This window comes from Thermobia domestica, chromosome 9 (assembly GCF_964235325.1).
Source record: "Thermobia domestica chromosome 9, izTheDome1.hap1.1, whole genome shotgun sequence".
Classification (NCBI taxonomy): domain Eukaryota; kingdom Metazoa; phylum Arthropoda; class Insecta; order Zygentoma; family Lepismatidae; genus Thermobia; species Thermobia domestica.
In genome coordinates this window covers 246817649-246832178 of record NC_137462.1, presented here as the reverse complement: position 1 = coordinate 246832178, position 14530 = coordinate 246817649, and the positions used below count along the sequence as shown (strand labels likewise).

Here is a 14530-nt window from a genome sequence, read left to right as displayed (position 1 = left end):
TGTATATCAAATTACCTAAAATTTGGAACACAAATTTTATGATTATATGCTGAATGTTTCAAAAGAAATTCGTCACAATAATGTAAAATTTCAGTACGGTACGCCTCCGAGTAGAATTACTCAAAAGCTCTGTCTTAGACAAGAATAGGTTTTTCTTTTCCACCCTTAAAGATCGCAAATTTAAGCCTCTACGTTATCTGCAATCTAGAATGTGAGGAAAATATTTAGTTTTTACGCCCAACTGCTTCAGACATATGATAAACAGCAAGAAACAAGAGTCCATTAGCTTTCTCCTCTTACATCCACTTTTCGTAATTAACACCATTCTATCATCAGCGTAGGATTCAATGAGCAAATCTGTACAAAACTTTAAGTTCTACACGCAAGAATTCCACAGATCTGATACAAGTTGAAGAAAGGTTTAAGAACTCCTTCATTTCTATAGGAGAGACATTTCGTAACACTACATTACTTTCGGCCTAAAGTTCAAGAACAACACTTGTACAAAATGTTAAGTTCTTCAGGCAAATTTCCGAAGAAAATGTTCAATCTTCCTTTTAACCTGTGAATTTCTTTACTTCCTTACTCTAGAGCAGTGGTAAGTCGGAAAATGGTCTGCGGACCCCCTTGCAATGCTATCTGAAATTTCACATGGTATTAAAAAAATACTAATTAGAATTACCATTGACAAGAAAAAGATCAAGAAAAATAATGCAATAAGTAATTTATTTTAAAGATACATGATTGTTTTCTAGTGAACAAAATTTCAATTGAAAATAATACAGTAACTTCCAAGATTTTTTTTTTTTTTTTTTTTTTTTTTTTTTTTAAAGGAAATCTACTTGATAAACAATGTTCTCAAATCTGGGGTCACTCACGTGAGGATTTTTTTTTTTTAATTGCATTGAAATCTGGAATAAGTTTTGCCACCATCAATCTTAGATCCGATTCCACATTATGATGATTTCGCTTTAAGGTTTTAATACTGCAAAGCAAAGGTATGCTTACATAAGTAAGTGCTAGGGAAAGGCATCAAATGATCCAATGCTTTTTTAGACAACTCTTCACACTTACAGGGCCAAAATTTAGTAAAGTACGAAAACATTTATAAATTTACAAACGTAGGAATAATTTCTAATTACTTTCATTTTAATAAGCGAAAAAATACTTTTTGCATAACAGCTGTGACTCAGTTCCATTTTATTACAACACATTTCAATTTTTAGGCGTTGCGGACCCGCTGGCTAGGTCTCGCGGACTCCACTTTGAGTACTACTACTCTAGTGTATATGCGAAATATTTATATACAAAATATCTTGGTTAGCTATCATAATAGTCTCTGAGATTAAACGTGGATTTAGACAGACCGAAAACCGAAATTTAATGACCCAAAATGGGTGGGACTACATGTTTTTCCAGAGACTGACAACACTACTAAAGAAGGTATACGTTTGAAGCCCTCTTCCCAAAATTCGATAAGAACATCACCCAATCTACGAGTTATTACAGAGATTCCAATGATAAATCACGTACCTAAGAAATAAAATGCAGTTGCCATGAGAGGTACACACTAAGCACTAAAAGAAACCTCGAGATCCGAGTGAAGGAACACGTTTGAGATCTAAATTGGAAAGTTTACTGTCAGGAAACATTTAAAGGAAACTTAACACAGAATAGAAAAAGAAAAACGGGGGAAAGCTAAAAAGGAAGTAGAAAGACTAACCTTCGAAATTGTGCTTATTTATTAAAATAAATAAGTGAATAAAATTAGACAGGGAACGGTTAAGTAATGAATGGAAAGTAGTAATTTCAAAATTTGTAAGCAATGATATAATAAAAATAACAACATGAGTTGGCAACCATCTACTAATGAACAAAAAATGCGTAAATTAATTCCGTCATATTGGAACCCGCATTTCTCGTCCTCCATTCGGGAAACCTTTTATTGTGAGCTTTAGATATTCTATTAGAACCTATACAGGTTCAATTTATAAAATCCAATTACATTTATCATTTTGGATATGATATTTAGGGTTCCCACCAGGGTTGGCTGGTTTAAACCAAAAAACGAAAAATGTTCGTAGAAGTGTAACTATTCGTAAAATCTTGATGAACACACATTTGTGGGTTATCACGTTTCACTCCTGTATATTATTCGTATTATATTTAGACCTAAATTCCCCATTCATTATTCAAAGAGATTATACTACAAAAGATTTTTTTTTAAAGAAATGTATGCATGTTTTTTGTTTTTTTTTTTTTAATATTTTTTTTATAGTTTGTTATTATTGCTATGCAATTGCAATCAAAGGAAAATTCTAAACATGTTTCGTTTTAGTAATGTTTATTATTGATAAAATACATCGAAATGCTGTACTTATTTTTGGAGGGAGTCATACAAACTCCACGAGAGGCATTTATTGAAATCAGAAGTATCTTTGGTATTTATTTATGTATAAATGGATCAGAGCCACAGTGGACTCAAATAATTCGTATCTTTATTCATTTTTCTTACTGATATGCAAAGTAAGTCTTTGTATTTCTTTAACTTGGACTAATAAAAGTTGTAGTAAACTAATTGGGACTAAATTAGTTCTACTGTACTCTGCAGTAGTTTGAAATTGTCCATATGTAATTCTGGATAATGGTTTCATTGTGCAATTGTTTATCTTTTTGTCCTGAAATAACTCGTAACAATTATATTAAGAAGTATGTAAAGATCAGTATAACATATTTTTATCATGAGTTCTTCGTGAGTGAGTTGGCAGACGCATCCCATTTGTGGCCAATTAGTCCCGGTTTCGAGTTCAAATAAAGGACAATTTCTCTCGGATGTAAGCCGAGAAGCAGTTTGGATTCCACTTTAAGCTTATGTGACCCCTTCCAGCATAACCCGGTTGTTGCATAATAACACCAGTGCGAAAAAAACTTATTTCTGTCCATATGTGATATAAATACATAGAGCAAATTATTTAAACCAAAAAACCGGGTTTAAATAAAAAAAAAACTGTTATTTGTTTTTTTCAATAAAAACTATGGTTTTTGCCAACCCTGGTTCCCACTCTCTTTCTCCCCAATAATTCCAGGACTAATCGCCAAGTTTCTAGGACTTCGACATAGGAAGGTGTAACAGGATTGCAACTGTAGGTTCAAAACTCACAAGAGTGAAATGAAAAGTACAGATGCTTATGCAGTGAATATCAATGCAAGTACAGTATTAATAGACAATAATTAAACACACATAGCGGAGCGTAATCTGCTTTTTTTTTTCTCCTCCCAACTCCCCTTATAGCCACCCATATCCAGCACATGTATTTTCATTCTTTTTAAATGCCATTTTAACTGTGCACCGAAAAGATTTACAAACAACAAAAATCTAGCTTTCGTACATGGCATCTTCATTTCGTGGCAGTGTGATAGATATAATTAGGGGAAAAAAAAGGAATTATATTACAAGCTTTTCAACTAAGTATGGAGTTGTGTGATTTCCTCATTTATAGTCATAATCTCTTTCTTGTTTAGGAAACTCCTCTACGGATAGCATTTAACTTTGTCAATAAAGTAACGTAGGACTTTATGTGCAAGCTTGTTAACTCAGACTACAAAGCTTCACTTTTTCCCATCAATTTCCTTTTCTTTAAACTAACAACTAACAACTCAGGAAAACTTAGTTTCTTTGATATAGCAAAGAATTGAGTTACACCTAGGTATGCTCTTGTCAGAAACAGCATTCATATGAATTTTTACTGAAGAGTAAGTACTGATGCGAAAATAGACTGACTATGGAGGATTGATATTGGTACAACGCACAGTTTCTGGAGGATAGTGCTAGTAAAGACAGCATTTACGAATGGGTTGACAGGCTAGTGGATGAAAGAAAAAAAGAGAAGTTCTCTCAGACAACCACCCTGTTGGGAGAAAGCTCACCAACCACCACACATGTTGGATCATGACAAATTATTATTCAGCACAAAAACTGGAAGAGCAATCAATTTAAATCTTTCTTATAATTATGAAAAGTCTGACATTCAGTATTTCTGTACATTTCAAGGACGTTTCCTGGACAAAATCAATTCAAGGACACTTCCAAGTTTTCTAAGATTTCCAGGACGAGTAGGAACCCTGAATATTAGTTTACCGGTACTACAAGTGCACTATTTATAGAATTAATTTCCTTTATGTCTGATGTTTCGCAAAAATAGTCTACGGACATTCTGTCTTACGTATACAGCGGCACCCCTTCCTTCCTGAATGGTTATGCAACTACACAAGGTTATTCCTTCCACTATAACAATATGAGCCTATGTGTATGTGGTTATTTCCCCCACACTCTCTCAACTCACTTTTTCCTTACAACGTCCACGCAATTCCTCGCGTCCTTTAGTGAATCACTTGCGCTCTCACTGTACACATCTTATCTTTTTATCATAGTACAGTCAATGTTATGTTTCTCGGTGAGTCGCCTAACGCCGCACTTCTATGTCTTGTCGTTTAGCCACTATTTACCTACGAAATTAATTTTCCCACACTTTCAAACACCCATAACTCGGGCAAGGTGCCATGATGGACTTCTAGCTATAAAGACATTTCTGTTTGTTCTCATGTATAGAATCATCTCCTAAACATTGTAAATGGATCATTCCATGTCAAATTAACAAGGGCGGAGCGGGGGAAGTTTGCCCGATCCTCAGGTGTCTAAGAAGTCCCCTGACATAGGGCAACTCTGTTATTATCAGAGTTACAACAAAATGTAAGAGGAAAAACAATTTCCAAATATGTTTTCAACCTAAAGTGAAAGAATTTTTAAAATCGGACGAGTCGTTTGGGCTGTACACTCTTTATGCACCCAATGTTAAATGAAAATGCAACGTTGCCGTTTACCTAGACCTACAAAATAAGTGATTGAAGTTATTGTTTGAAATGGGGGCTGGTCATTTACATGTTAGAGTACTCCCCAATAAATGCCCTTATCTTATAAAATGCGTATGTTTTGACCTCATCACTGTGCTGGACACCCAAAAAACCCGCCAAATACCAAAAATGAAGCGTCTTCTCAAGAAATGGTTACTTCTAACTTTCTACAAAATCTGTTCAATTTTGAACTTTTAACATTCGTAATTTAAAAAGGATCGAGGATTTCTCCGTTTGCGTAATTGCTTCATATTGAGATTCTTTATTGAGATTACCAGCGAACGCTGCACCTCACTTCACTGCTCCATTTGAATTAACTGAATTCACGCCGAATGCAAAGCAATCTTCCACGCCACCTAGCACGAGTCGAGAGAACATGTTACAAAAAACATTGTTACTGTTCATCGCAGATTCATTCTGGAACGAAACGTGGCAGCTTCCAAATGAAGAAAACATTAGTGAAACTAGTTTTCACTGATTACAGTGCCATCCATCACGAGTCGAAAAAGTGGTTTCAAATAATATTTACTTATTTTTTCCCATGGAATCTGAATCTGAAATAAAAAATGTGGTTTCCATTTAAGTTTTAGAGTAACTCCTCTCACCTCCAGGGGGTGAGAGGGGTACTTTTATTATAGATGATTTCCTATTTACCTTATATTTTATTTTACTTATTTTATTATAGGTAAATATAAAATATTAACTTAATATTTCAGGCTTTCTTTTCTTTTTTCGTCCGATGCTTCTTCCTCCAGATATTTTGCAGTCTCGGGTTAAAAACTTACCCTGTATGTAAGAACTTTTAAAGCCTGTTAATCGACGATTAGTGTAAACCACAAATGAAATCCAGTTTCTGTTCATAACTAGTAAAAGTATCTTGGACCAAAATTACAAATTTCTTTGTCCCCTCTTTCTGAGGCCTTGAAATTTGATTTTTTTTTTTTTTTTTTTTTTTTCCAGAGCATAAAATTAGCATGAAGAACTTTCAACTTCAGCTATATTTCATTTTTTCTGAAAACCCTCTTACAAACACTGTGATTTCGAGCATTTTTAATTTCACAGGGTTTCGAAATGATCAAAATTTGTACGTCTGCTGTACCATCATAAGAATACATATGGGAAAGTGAGTAGACGTTTAACTCCAATGAATGAATTAAGTGAGGCTGATCAACAGCTTCTACAATTAAGAATAGGGAAAAAGGATTCAAGCTATATGTACGTATCACGAAAAGTCAAGTATATTTTTGCACAAGTGTGTTGCAATCCTCTTCAATACCAGAAAAGTCGGAACAAGGGAAGGGGGGGGGGGGCTGTGTGGAAATAACGCGTGATCATCTGAAAAGAAAGGAATGCCAACCGGTGCAACTAGGCATGTTTCTTTGCCCAACGTGCTTACAGAGCAATTTGTGCAGATGTAGATAATACGTAACCCGGGGTGACCTAGAGTATGTACCAGCAAAATCTAACCTAAAAGAAGTAGATGAAGTGTGTTCTATATTAGGTTATCAGTATCAAAACTACGAAAACATAGTGCCGAAATACAGTCTGGTGCATTACGAAAGAAGTATAAGAGAATAATAAACAAATTGTAAAAAATCTTAGAACAATCGTATTCAGAGAGTGTTATCATAGGTGAAAGATGGAACTGTACTAATCTTTCGTGAAAAGAATATGATATCCTGATTGAAAAACTGAAGATTAAGTGCGCCCGTGCTACAAATGAAGAAAAAGTTAAATTATTACGATAATTTAATACCGGATAGTTGGTCGAAGTCTAAAATTTCCGAAGGACTGCAGTTGTAGAAATACCATGTGCGAATCAGTTGGGAACTAATAAAGAAAGGTAGTATTCTTGCAGACCTTGAGAAGAAAGGACAAAAGCAGTTATGTATGGAAGTAATAAAAGCCGTTGAAGACTTCCACCAGCTCGACGAATACAGCCAAATTTTTGTCGGGAAAAGGGATTGCATTTCAGTGAAAGTGAATTGTATGAAAGAAAGCAGTCAAAAATGACTGATTTTATGTAATTTGAAAGAGCCCTAGATTCACTTCAAAACTATGTGCCCAACCATACAAATTACGTTAATAGTGTGTCCGTGTTGCGTCCGGAAGTACCTACAGTTTGCATAAGTTTGCCATCAAAATGTCAAGTTTATATTAAAAGGAGCGTATCTAAATGTTGACTTCCAAGACTTGGTGAAACTGATGACATGTTTTATACGAGTGTATGATGGATGTGTATTCTAGTTCCCCTGGTGCAGAAATCATTGATGATATGCTTAACACTGAAACGGATGAAACTCGACGTTAAACAATGCATGAGTAGAGACGGGTCCACCATAACAAACCTTGTTCTGAGTCTCAGTGAATTCTTTGAAAGTCTCATAAGAAACTGTTGGCCCCCAAACAACATCACTGAAGGTAAGTATGGATATTTAAAAGAATGTGAGTCAACCTCGGTGATACTGATTACATAGATTGGCAGATTTGGCAGAAAAGTATACGTTCGTAATTCAAGACGAGACAGTTATCATTGACAAAAATTCTCAGCCACTCCACATCCTTTTGTGTATCATTATATGTTGCATGGAACATTATTCAGTCACAGTGTGTATATCGTAAGTGATAATTTACAACACGACACTATTGTGGTGTGTACATTTCAGATGCACACAAACCAGATCATCATAGCTCAAGATTTGTGAAACGATCTGGTGATATTTGTGAGTAAAGAAGAAGAAAAAAGGAATACTTTCTTTTCGCAAATATCAAGTTTTTCCCCCAGCTTACTTGGCAATGACTCTGGCTCAAATACTACTCCGGAGCCGTTGATGAGGGTGCGAACTTGTATTCCTCTGTGCAGATTCACTTTAGGTGGACTTCAGTGTACGTACGCGATAAGAATTATTGTGCAAAAGATATTAATCCCCTTCTGCTAAATGGCCACTAAAAAGCATGAACGCTACCCAACAGTCAGAGCAGGAGCGGAGCAGGGCGACCGAGCATTAGTGAGGGGTGCGTGCGTAGCGAGCAGGCGCGTCAGTGACGGTGGGTATACACAATTTTGAACAACGCAAAACATAGTTTGTCATAAAACACTTACCTTATACACGGATTTGGGAGAGATACTAAATGCCATCAAATATCAACTATATATCTTTCTTTTTTTTTGAGAGGAATAATAATAATAATATATATGTATGCAAGGTGTTAATGAACTATACCAACAAACTGTAAGAGCTGATTCCTCGCATCAAAATAAAATAAAAATTCCATATGGGCCTATGGCGAAAAGTGCGTAGTTTCAGAGTTATGGCTGTCCAAGATCGCGAAAAAGCCAAATTCCAAAAGGCCCTATTTCGAATTTTAGAAACTGTGGATGGTGATCCTTATCAGCGTAAAGGAAGCCATACAAACACAATCGAAAAGTGCATATTTCATCAATTTTCAATAGGTGTACAGGGCATTTCCTACAGGGTGTAATTCTCAGATATGCTCTTAAGAGTTTTCAGATATACCGATTTCAAGGAGGGTCCAAAGTAGGCAGGAAGTAAGCCTTGACAATAATGGACATCCAATGCTTCGGAGGAAAGTCGGAAGTGTTAGGAACCGCTAGTTCCATTCTTTTTGTATTCGGAATAACGTGTAATGCGATGTATTTCGTGTCAGTATATTTCACGTTTTCTTCATTTACAAGCGTGAAAGAACGCATTGCAGCATGCATTTTCCCGAGAAGATGAGACCGTGCTGTTGATGATCCTCAACACTTCCGACATCGCGCCAAAGAATTTCATGATCACTGTTATCAAGGCTTATCGTTTGCCTACTTTGGGCCAATGATAAAGTCAGAGCATAACTCAAAATTCGGTTGATGGCATGTCTGGGAATTTCATCCTGCATGGAATACTCTGTTCACCCATTGAACATTAACGAAATATGCATTTTTGGATTACGTATGCGGGACTTCCTTTACACTGAAAAGGACCAGCATCCGCAGTTTCTCCAATTCGAAATAGGGACTCTTGAAGGTTGGCTTCTTCGCGATTTTGGACAGCTTTATATATATATCACTGGTGTTTGCTTGTGTATATACCCAGCGAGTCAAAAGTCACTTGCCATAGGCCAACTCGGTAACTATCAAAGATATGAAAAAATGATAAGAGAGCATTTTGATTGCCAAGTGTGGGTTGTCAATCTAAAATGATGGAACTGTCGTAATCGGACTAACCGTTTAAGCTCGAAACTGGTATAGCACCCAATAATAAAGAAAAATGTAACGTTGCCACGTCAGTGGAGAACAAGATGGAATGAAATAATCTGGAGCGTGTAGTACCCTGGGCCAAGGAGAATACAAAGGGGAGCAAATTAAAGAACAAAGGAGCAGACCTATTCGCAGGGTCCACGACAGCGGTGTCAGCACCACAAGGTAGGAGAGAGGAGGTATACGAGGAAGACAAACAAATGAAAATAAGTCGTGTCGTTTTCTGACAGGTTTACTGTGAGAGGTAAGAGTGCGGAAACGAATATCCCAACTGAAGCCGCCTGTTTCTGTGGCCGGGTCACACCCTTGATTTATTGATTTAGAAATGTGTGGAAGGAAAGGGTAAAGGGAATGGTTCGTGCCGCAAACGCCGAGGTCACAGCGGCCCTGTTAGGTAAGATGAGAAGTGGGGAAGGCAGCAGCCCTGGGCAGTGTAGAGACGGTAGCATCCCGGCATTCGCCTGGTGGGACTGCGGAAAACCATGGAAAACACCAAAGTTGTGATGACTAGATCGTGTCATTCGATGTGTCCATGTAATTGTCTAGCACTGGTGTATGCTTGTGTATATTTCTTTTCTACAGGATTATAATAATAATTATTGTTATACTAGTAGTACGATGATGAAAATTATGTAAATTGTGATTGGCGTCTAGCCATTGGTTTATGCGTTGCTGCTATTGACTCTACGCACTAAGGTCTGTCAGAGTAGTATATCGGTGTTGTTTACTCAAGAAGAAACAATGGGTCACCAAATCTAATGAACTGGTGGTCTGTGATACACTTGCACAAAGTTAGCAAGGTCGCAACCAGTATGTACACAGATCATTTGTCTGAGTGAAAGTAAGTTTTTCAAACTGCTTTAAATGAAATTAAATATCTTTCAGCTTAAAATAAATAGTTTTATTGTTGAAGTATTCACTTCCGATGCTTTGTGCATTCAATTGCGGGAATTTCCCGAGTACTTCTTTCACGGCGTGTTTTCCCCGAAAATGTAGCTTTGTTTACTGTACATCGACACTTGCACTAGTACGGAAGTTTGAATTCAGCACTTGAAATAGTAGAGTTACATACAGGGTCGTATCCAGAAGTAGTAGGACTGATTTTTTTCCCGCGCGCGCGGAGCAATATAGGGGGGGCTGTAAGGGCGGATGTTATGGAGGGGAGCCTTGGGAACAGGTGTCGATCAGCGGCAGTCGCCTGCGTGCGTTAGTTGAGTGTGGACCACTGTGTTAATGACCTCCTGTTGTGACGCCTCGTCGTCAGCTGCGATGGAGCTAAATTTGGAGCAGCGATACGCCATCAAGTTTTGCGTCAAACTGGGAAAATCAGCGACCGAAACCAAGGACATGCTTACGCAGGCCTACAAGGAGGATACCATGAGCCGCACAATCACCCCGTAAAAAGAAGGCCAGAATGTGGAAATCTATGTTGATTCCATTTTTTGACCGTCGTGGCATTGTCCATAAGGAGTTTGTACCTCCTGGACAGAGTGTAAATGCAAGATTTTACGTGGAAGTGCTCATACGGCTGCGAAATCGGATCACACGCGTGCGACCAGACCTGGTGGGGAAATGGAAGCTCCACCATGACAACGGCGCGTGGATTGTGAGGGATGCTCTGACCAAATTCGGCGTTTTTACGTTGCCTCACCCCCATTACAGCCCTGATATGGCACCGCCGGACTTCTTCCTGTTCCCCCGTATCAAGAGGCAGCTCAAGGGGCATCGTTTCGACTCGGTGGAAGCGGTCCAAGCGGCGACGACGAGGGCGCTGAACGGCATCCCGCAGGACGACTTCCAGAAGGCCTTCTCGACCTGGAAGACTCGCTACCAGAAGTGTGTGACTGCCCAAGGGGCCTATTTTGAAGAGTATTAAGTCAATGTACCAAAATGTTCAATATTTAAAAAAAATAATAATAATCAGTTCTACTACTTCTGGATACGACCCTGTAGTCTTCGAGCATTAAGCTTCTTAAATCTGAAAAAATTTTTACGCTATTGCTGGTGTTCATTCCACAGAATGCTTATTTGAAGAGTGGCAACTAATGACGGAACTAAACTACTGTTGTTGGAAAACAAAGTTTTACGTAAGAATACTTGTGTTACCACCAAATGTATGAAATAATACAAATGTATTTACATATTTACTGCTGGTACAGGCACCTACGACCTTAAACTCGTCAAATGTATGGGGGTAACGTCCCCCGACGTCACCGAGTCTGCGAGCACACTATTCACGGAAAGTATTTTCTAAAATATAAAATTTCATATTTTACTTCAAGTAGGCTATAAACATAACGAGCCCTGCCACCAACTAAATATCAATTGTATTACTACTACAGTCAATATTAAAGTGTGTTTAACGATTTAAAAGGGACAACACATCAACGTTACCGAAGTAGTATCGTAGCAACGTACCTCCGGATACACACTAACTAGGCAAGGTTCTAGATTACTGGTCCCCTTTCCCTGGATACAGGTCAGTGATATAGATGATCCAGAAGAGCCGAAAAACCATATTATTGGATGACCAGAAGAAAATAATACACTTTTTCGGATCTTCCGGGTCATACCACTGACCGCATCTCCCTACCCTCTTTCCCTCGACAACAACACAATTTTCTATAAGAGTATAGCAGGACAGCCATCGACTATTTAAAAAAAACCTAAAGTATTATTATTTTACAAAATGTTAAATACTTCTTCAAAGCAGAGGGGGGCAAGCCCCGGTACAACCATAATATCCGATAGTGCAAAGCAGTACCAAAACTTTGAACAAATGATCAGAGCCGTGCGTGGAAAATCAGAGCCCGGGGCGAGAGTATACGACGGCGCCCCCACACATATATTGTAAGCAATTTTTCCTATCCTTTTTTCGCCCCCTTACTTCGGCGCCCGGGGCCGTCGCCCCCCCCCCCCCTTCGGCACGGCCCTGCAAATGAGTTTTAAACAGCACCAGACAGTATGCCATAAGAAACATTTCGTAGATCAAAAAAAAAAGGCATTTATTCCGAAGTTGGGCGTCCGCTTTCGCCACGTTTTTTCGCTGTTATCTCTTTTCCACACTTTCTGCAATTTGTTATTAGGTTCATTAATCCGTGCTCTTCACAAACTTTTAAAAGATTTTCCTCGTTATCAACGTATTGCTTCACAAATGTTATAACTATTAGTTCATTGCCCTTGTACATTCGCCATGTTGATAACATAAATGCTCGTTTCTTTCCCACAATGCAACTGTTCTGTTACCTTGCGCCAAGTAGTTCCCTCCGCTCGCCGTATAGTCCCATGTTTGTAACCGTATATATATAACAAATAAACAAATTTTTCGAGACTCTTATATATTATCAAGCACACAAATGATCAAATTATCCATATCTTTCTTGTAAATTTTAAAAATTTTGCTGGAAACGGACACCCAACTTTGGAATTTAACCCCCCCCCCAAAAAAAAAAAAACAACATACAAATACAATAGAATCAAGAAGAAAAAGGAGCATGCATCAGTTAAGCAAACAATTTTTATGAAAAATATAGGGGGACCAGTAATCTAGAACCTTCCCCACTAACTACGCCCAAATCCACAGATCAATTAAAAAATGTGGTTATAGTTAAGGAGTCGTACTTCCCATTTAGGGAAGGACGAGAAACGCCATACTTTCAGGAATTATTCAATGACTATCTAGGATGTTAAAAAGTAGGTAATAGACTGAGTTCTTGCCCTTGTACTTAGGGTGTTTATGTAGTGCAACAGTAAGATGTATCCTCGTGCACGGGAGATGAGAAGTAGCTGTTCTTAACTATTACCAAAAATGTTATGTCTTACGACCTGACATTGGTCCTGTTCCAACATCGCCTGTACTTAATAAAAGTATTGCCACGCTGAAAAAGTGTCGGGCTACTTTACGGCGTAATATTACTCTCGAAATCAATTAATAGTAACAGTTGAGAAACATTATAACTTATAATACGGACTATTATTCTTTCCGTGTTAGCTTTTTGCGTACTCAGTACCTATTTCCTACGTGCAACTGTGCTGAAACTTACCTTCATAGGATCTTGCAGGTACAACCTTTCCGCTGCTTTCTCGAACTCTTCCCATTGTTTAATGTACATCTTTGCTCATCAGAAAATATCTCTCTTAAATACAAAATAATCTTATACTTTCAACCAAAGTATCCCATACAAAAACTTGTAAATTTAACAAAAAGAATTACAAATCCTTTTATGACAGCTAACCACAGCTTACATCAACATACTCCAGTCGTTTTTCTCTTCTCTTCTCTTCAGACCATTATTGGTCAAATAGGTGGGTGAACCAGCATTAAAGTCATATGTGCTACAAATACAAAATTCTTGTCTGTGTACCTTATACAGAGGATTTATGATTCAGGCATAAAATTGAATAAAATACGGACACAATTGCGATGGCAGGACACAATCGGGAAAAGGGGGAAAGTCAGGAAAAAGTCAAAATTGGGAAAGAAGTTCAGACAGTAAAAGAGGGCTGAAAGCCAAGTTGAATAGGGCAAAAAGATAGAGGAAATTGGGAAGTGTGAAATGAAAAAAGAAGAAAGAGTATAAAAAGGAAGGGGATGTATGTATGTGTGAATGTAAAAGAAAATGTAAGTGTAGTGTAGATGTACAGGAAATCCCACTCTACTCTCTTCCTCATAGAGTACCCTAACACACGAGGCACTCGCCGTAACGGCAACTGTCGAACTCCATGGCATTTCTTCCTGATGAGTTGCAAGACACTCGCACAATGTTTCAGTTTTTTATTTTCCTCGGATATTCCGGAGTATTCAAATGGGACTTCATTCCCTAGCTGTTAGCGTCAACGTAATGAATAAATCTACTTATTTTGCGATAGTCGAGGTGTCAGTTTATTAGTTGTATAACTTACGTTGCGAACTATAATTTTACGAAGACATCATTTATTATTGGTTTGCATCAATTCAACGCAAAATTTGTGGTATAAATCGTGAAGTTATATATTAAATAGGGGTGTTCGGAATTTGATTTCGTATTCCGGAATTCGGAATTCATACAGGCAATATAGTAACATGTCTTAAAGTTATGCATTCTCCTATTTACAATTATTGGAATATCGTACAGCTTTCATCAAACGAAGTTATTTTATCTTTAGCTTTTACAATTTCTTTTCAATGATTACCATTTTGTATTTTGCAGTACCAGCAACGAAACAATTTACATGTTTGGAATTTTAATTCCAAAATATTTGTTTTACTATTAAGCAAACAATACAAGAACACACGAAACATTTGTAGTTATGTCATCTGGAATTATATTAATGAACTTTTAATCTATAGTACAAGGATTACACATGAGTAATACATAC

The 14530-nt window shown here is 37.5% G+C and overlaps 1 protein-coding gene across 1 annotated transcript in view; it reads right to left on the bottom strand.

The window, feature by feature from the left end:
- Srp9 (signal recognition particle 9) overlaps positions 1-13440 on the bottom strand; it is a 42711-nt gene extending 29271 nt beyond the window's left edge. Inside the window, exon 1 of the mRNA XM_081725975.1 lies at positions 13216-13440. Coding sequence (XP_081582101.1) covers positions 13216-13284 — 69 coding nt within the window. The 5' untranslated portion in view covers positions 13285-13440. The remainder of the gene's footprint in view (positions 1-13215) is intronic.
- Between the last annotated feature and the right edge of the window lie 1090 nt (positions 13441-14530).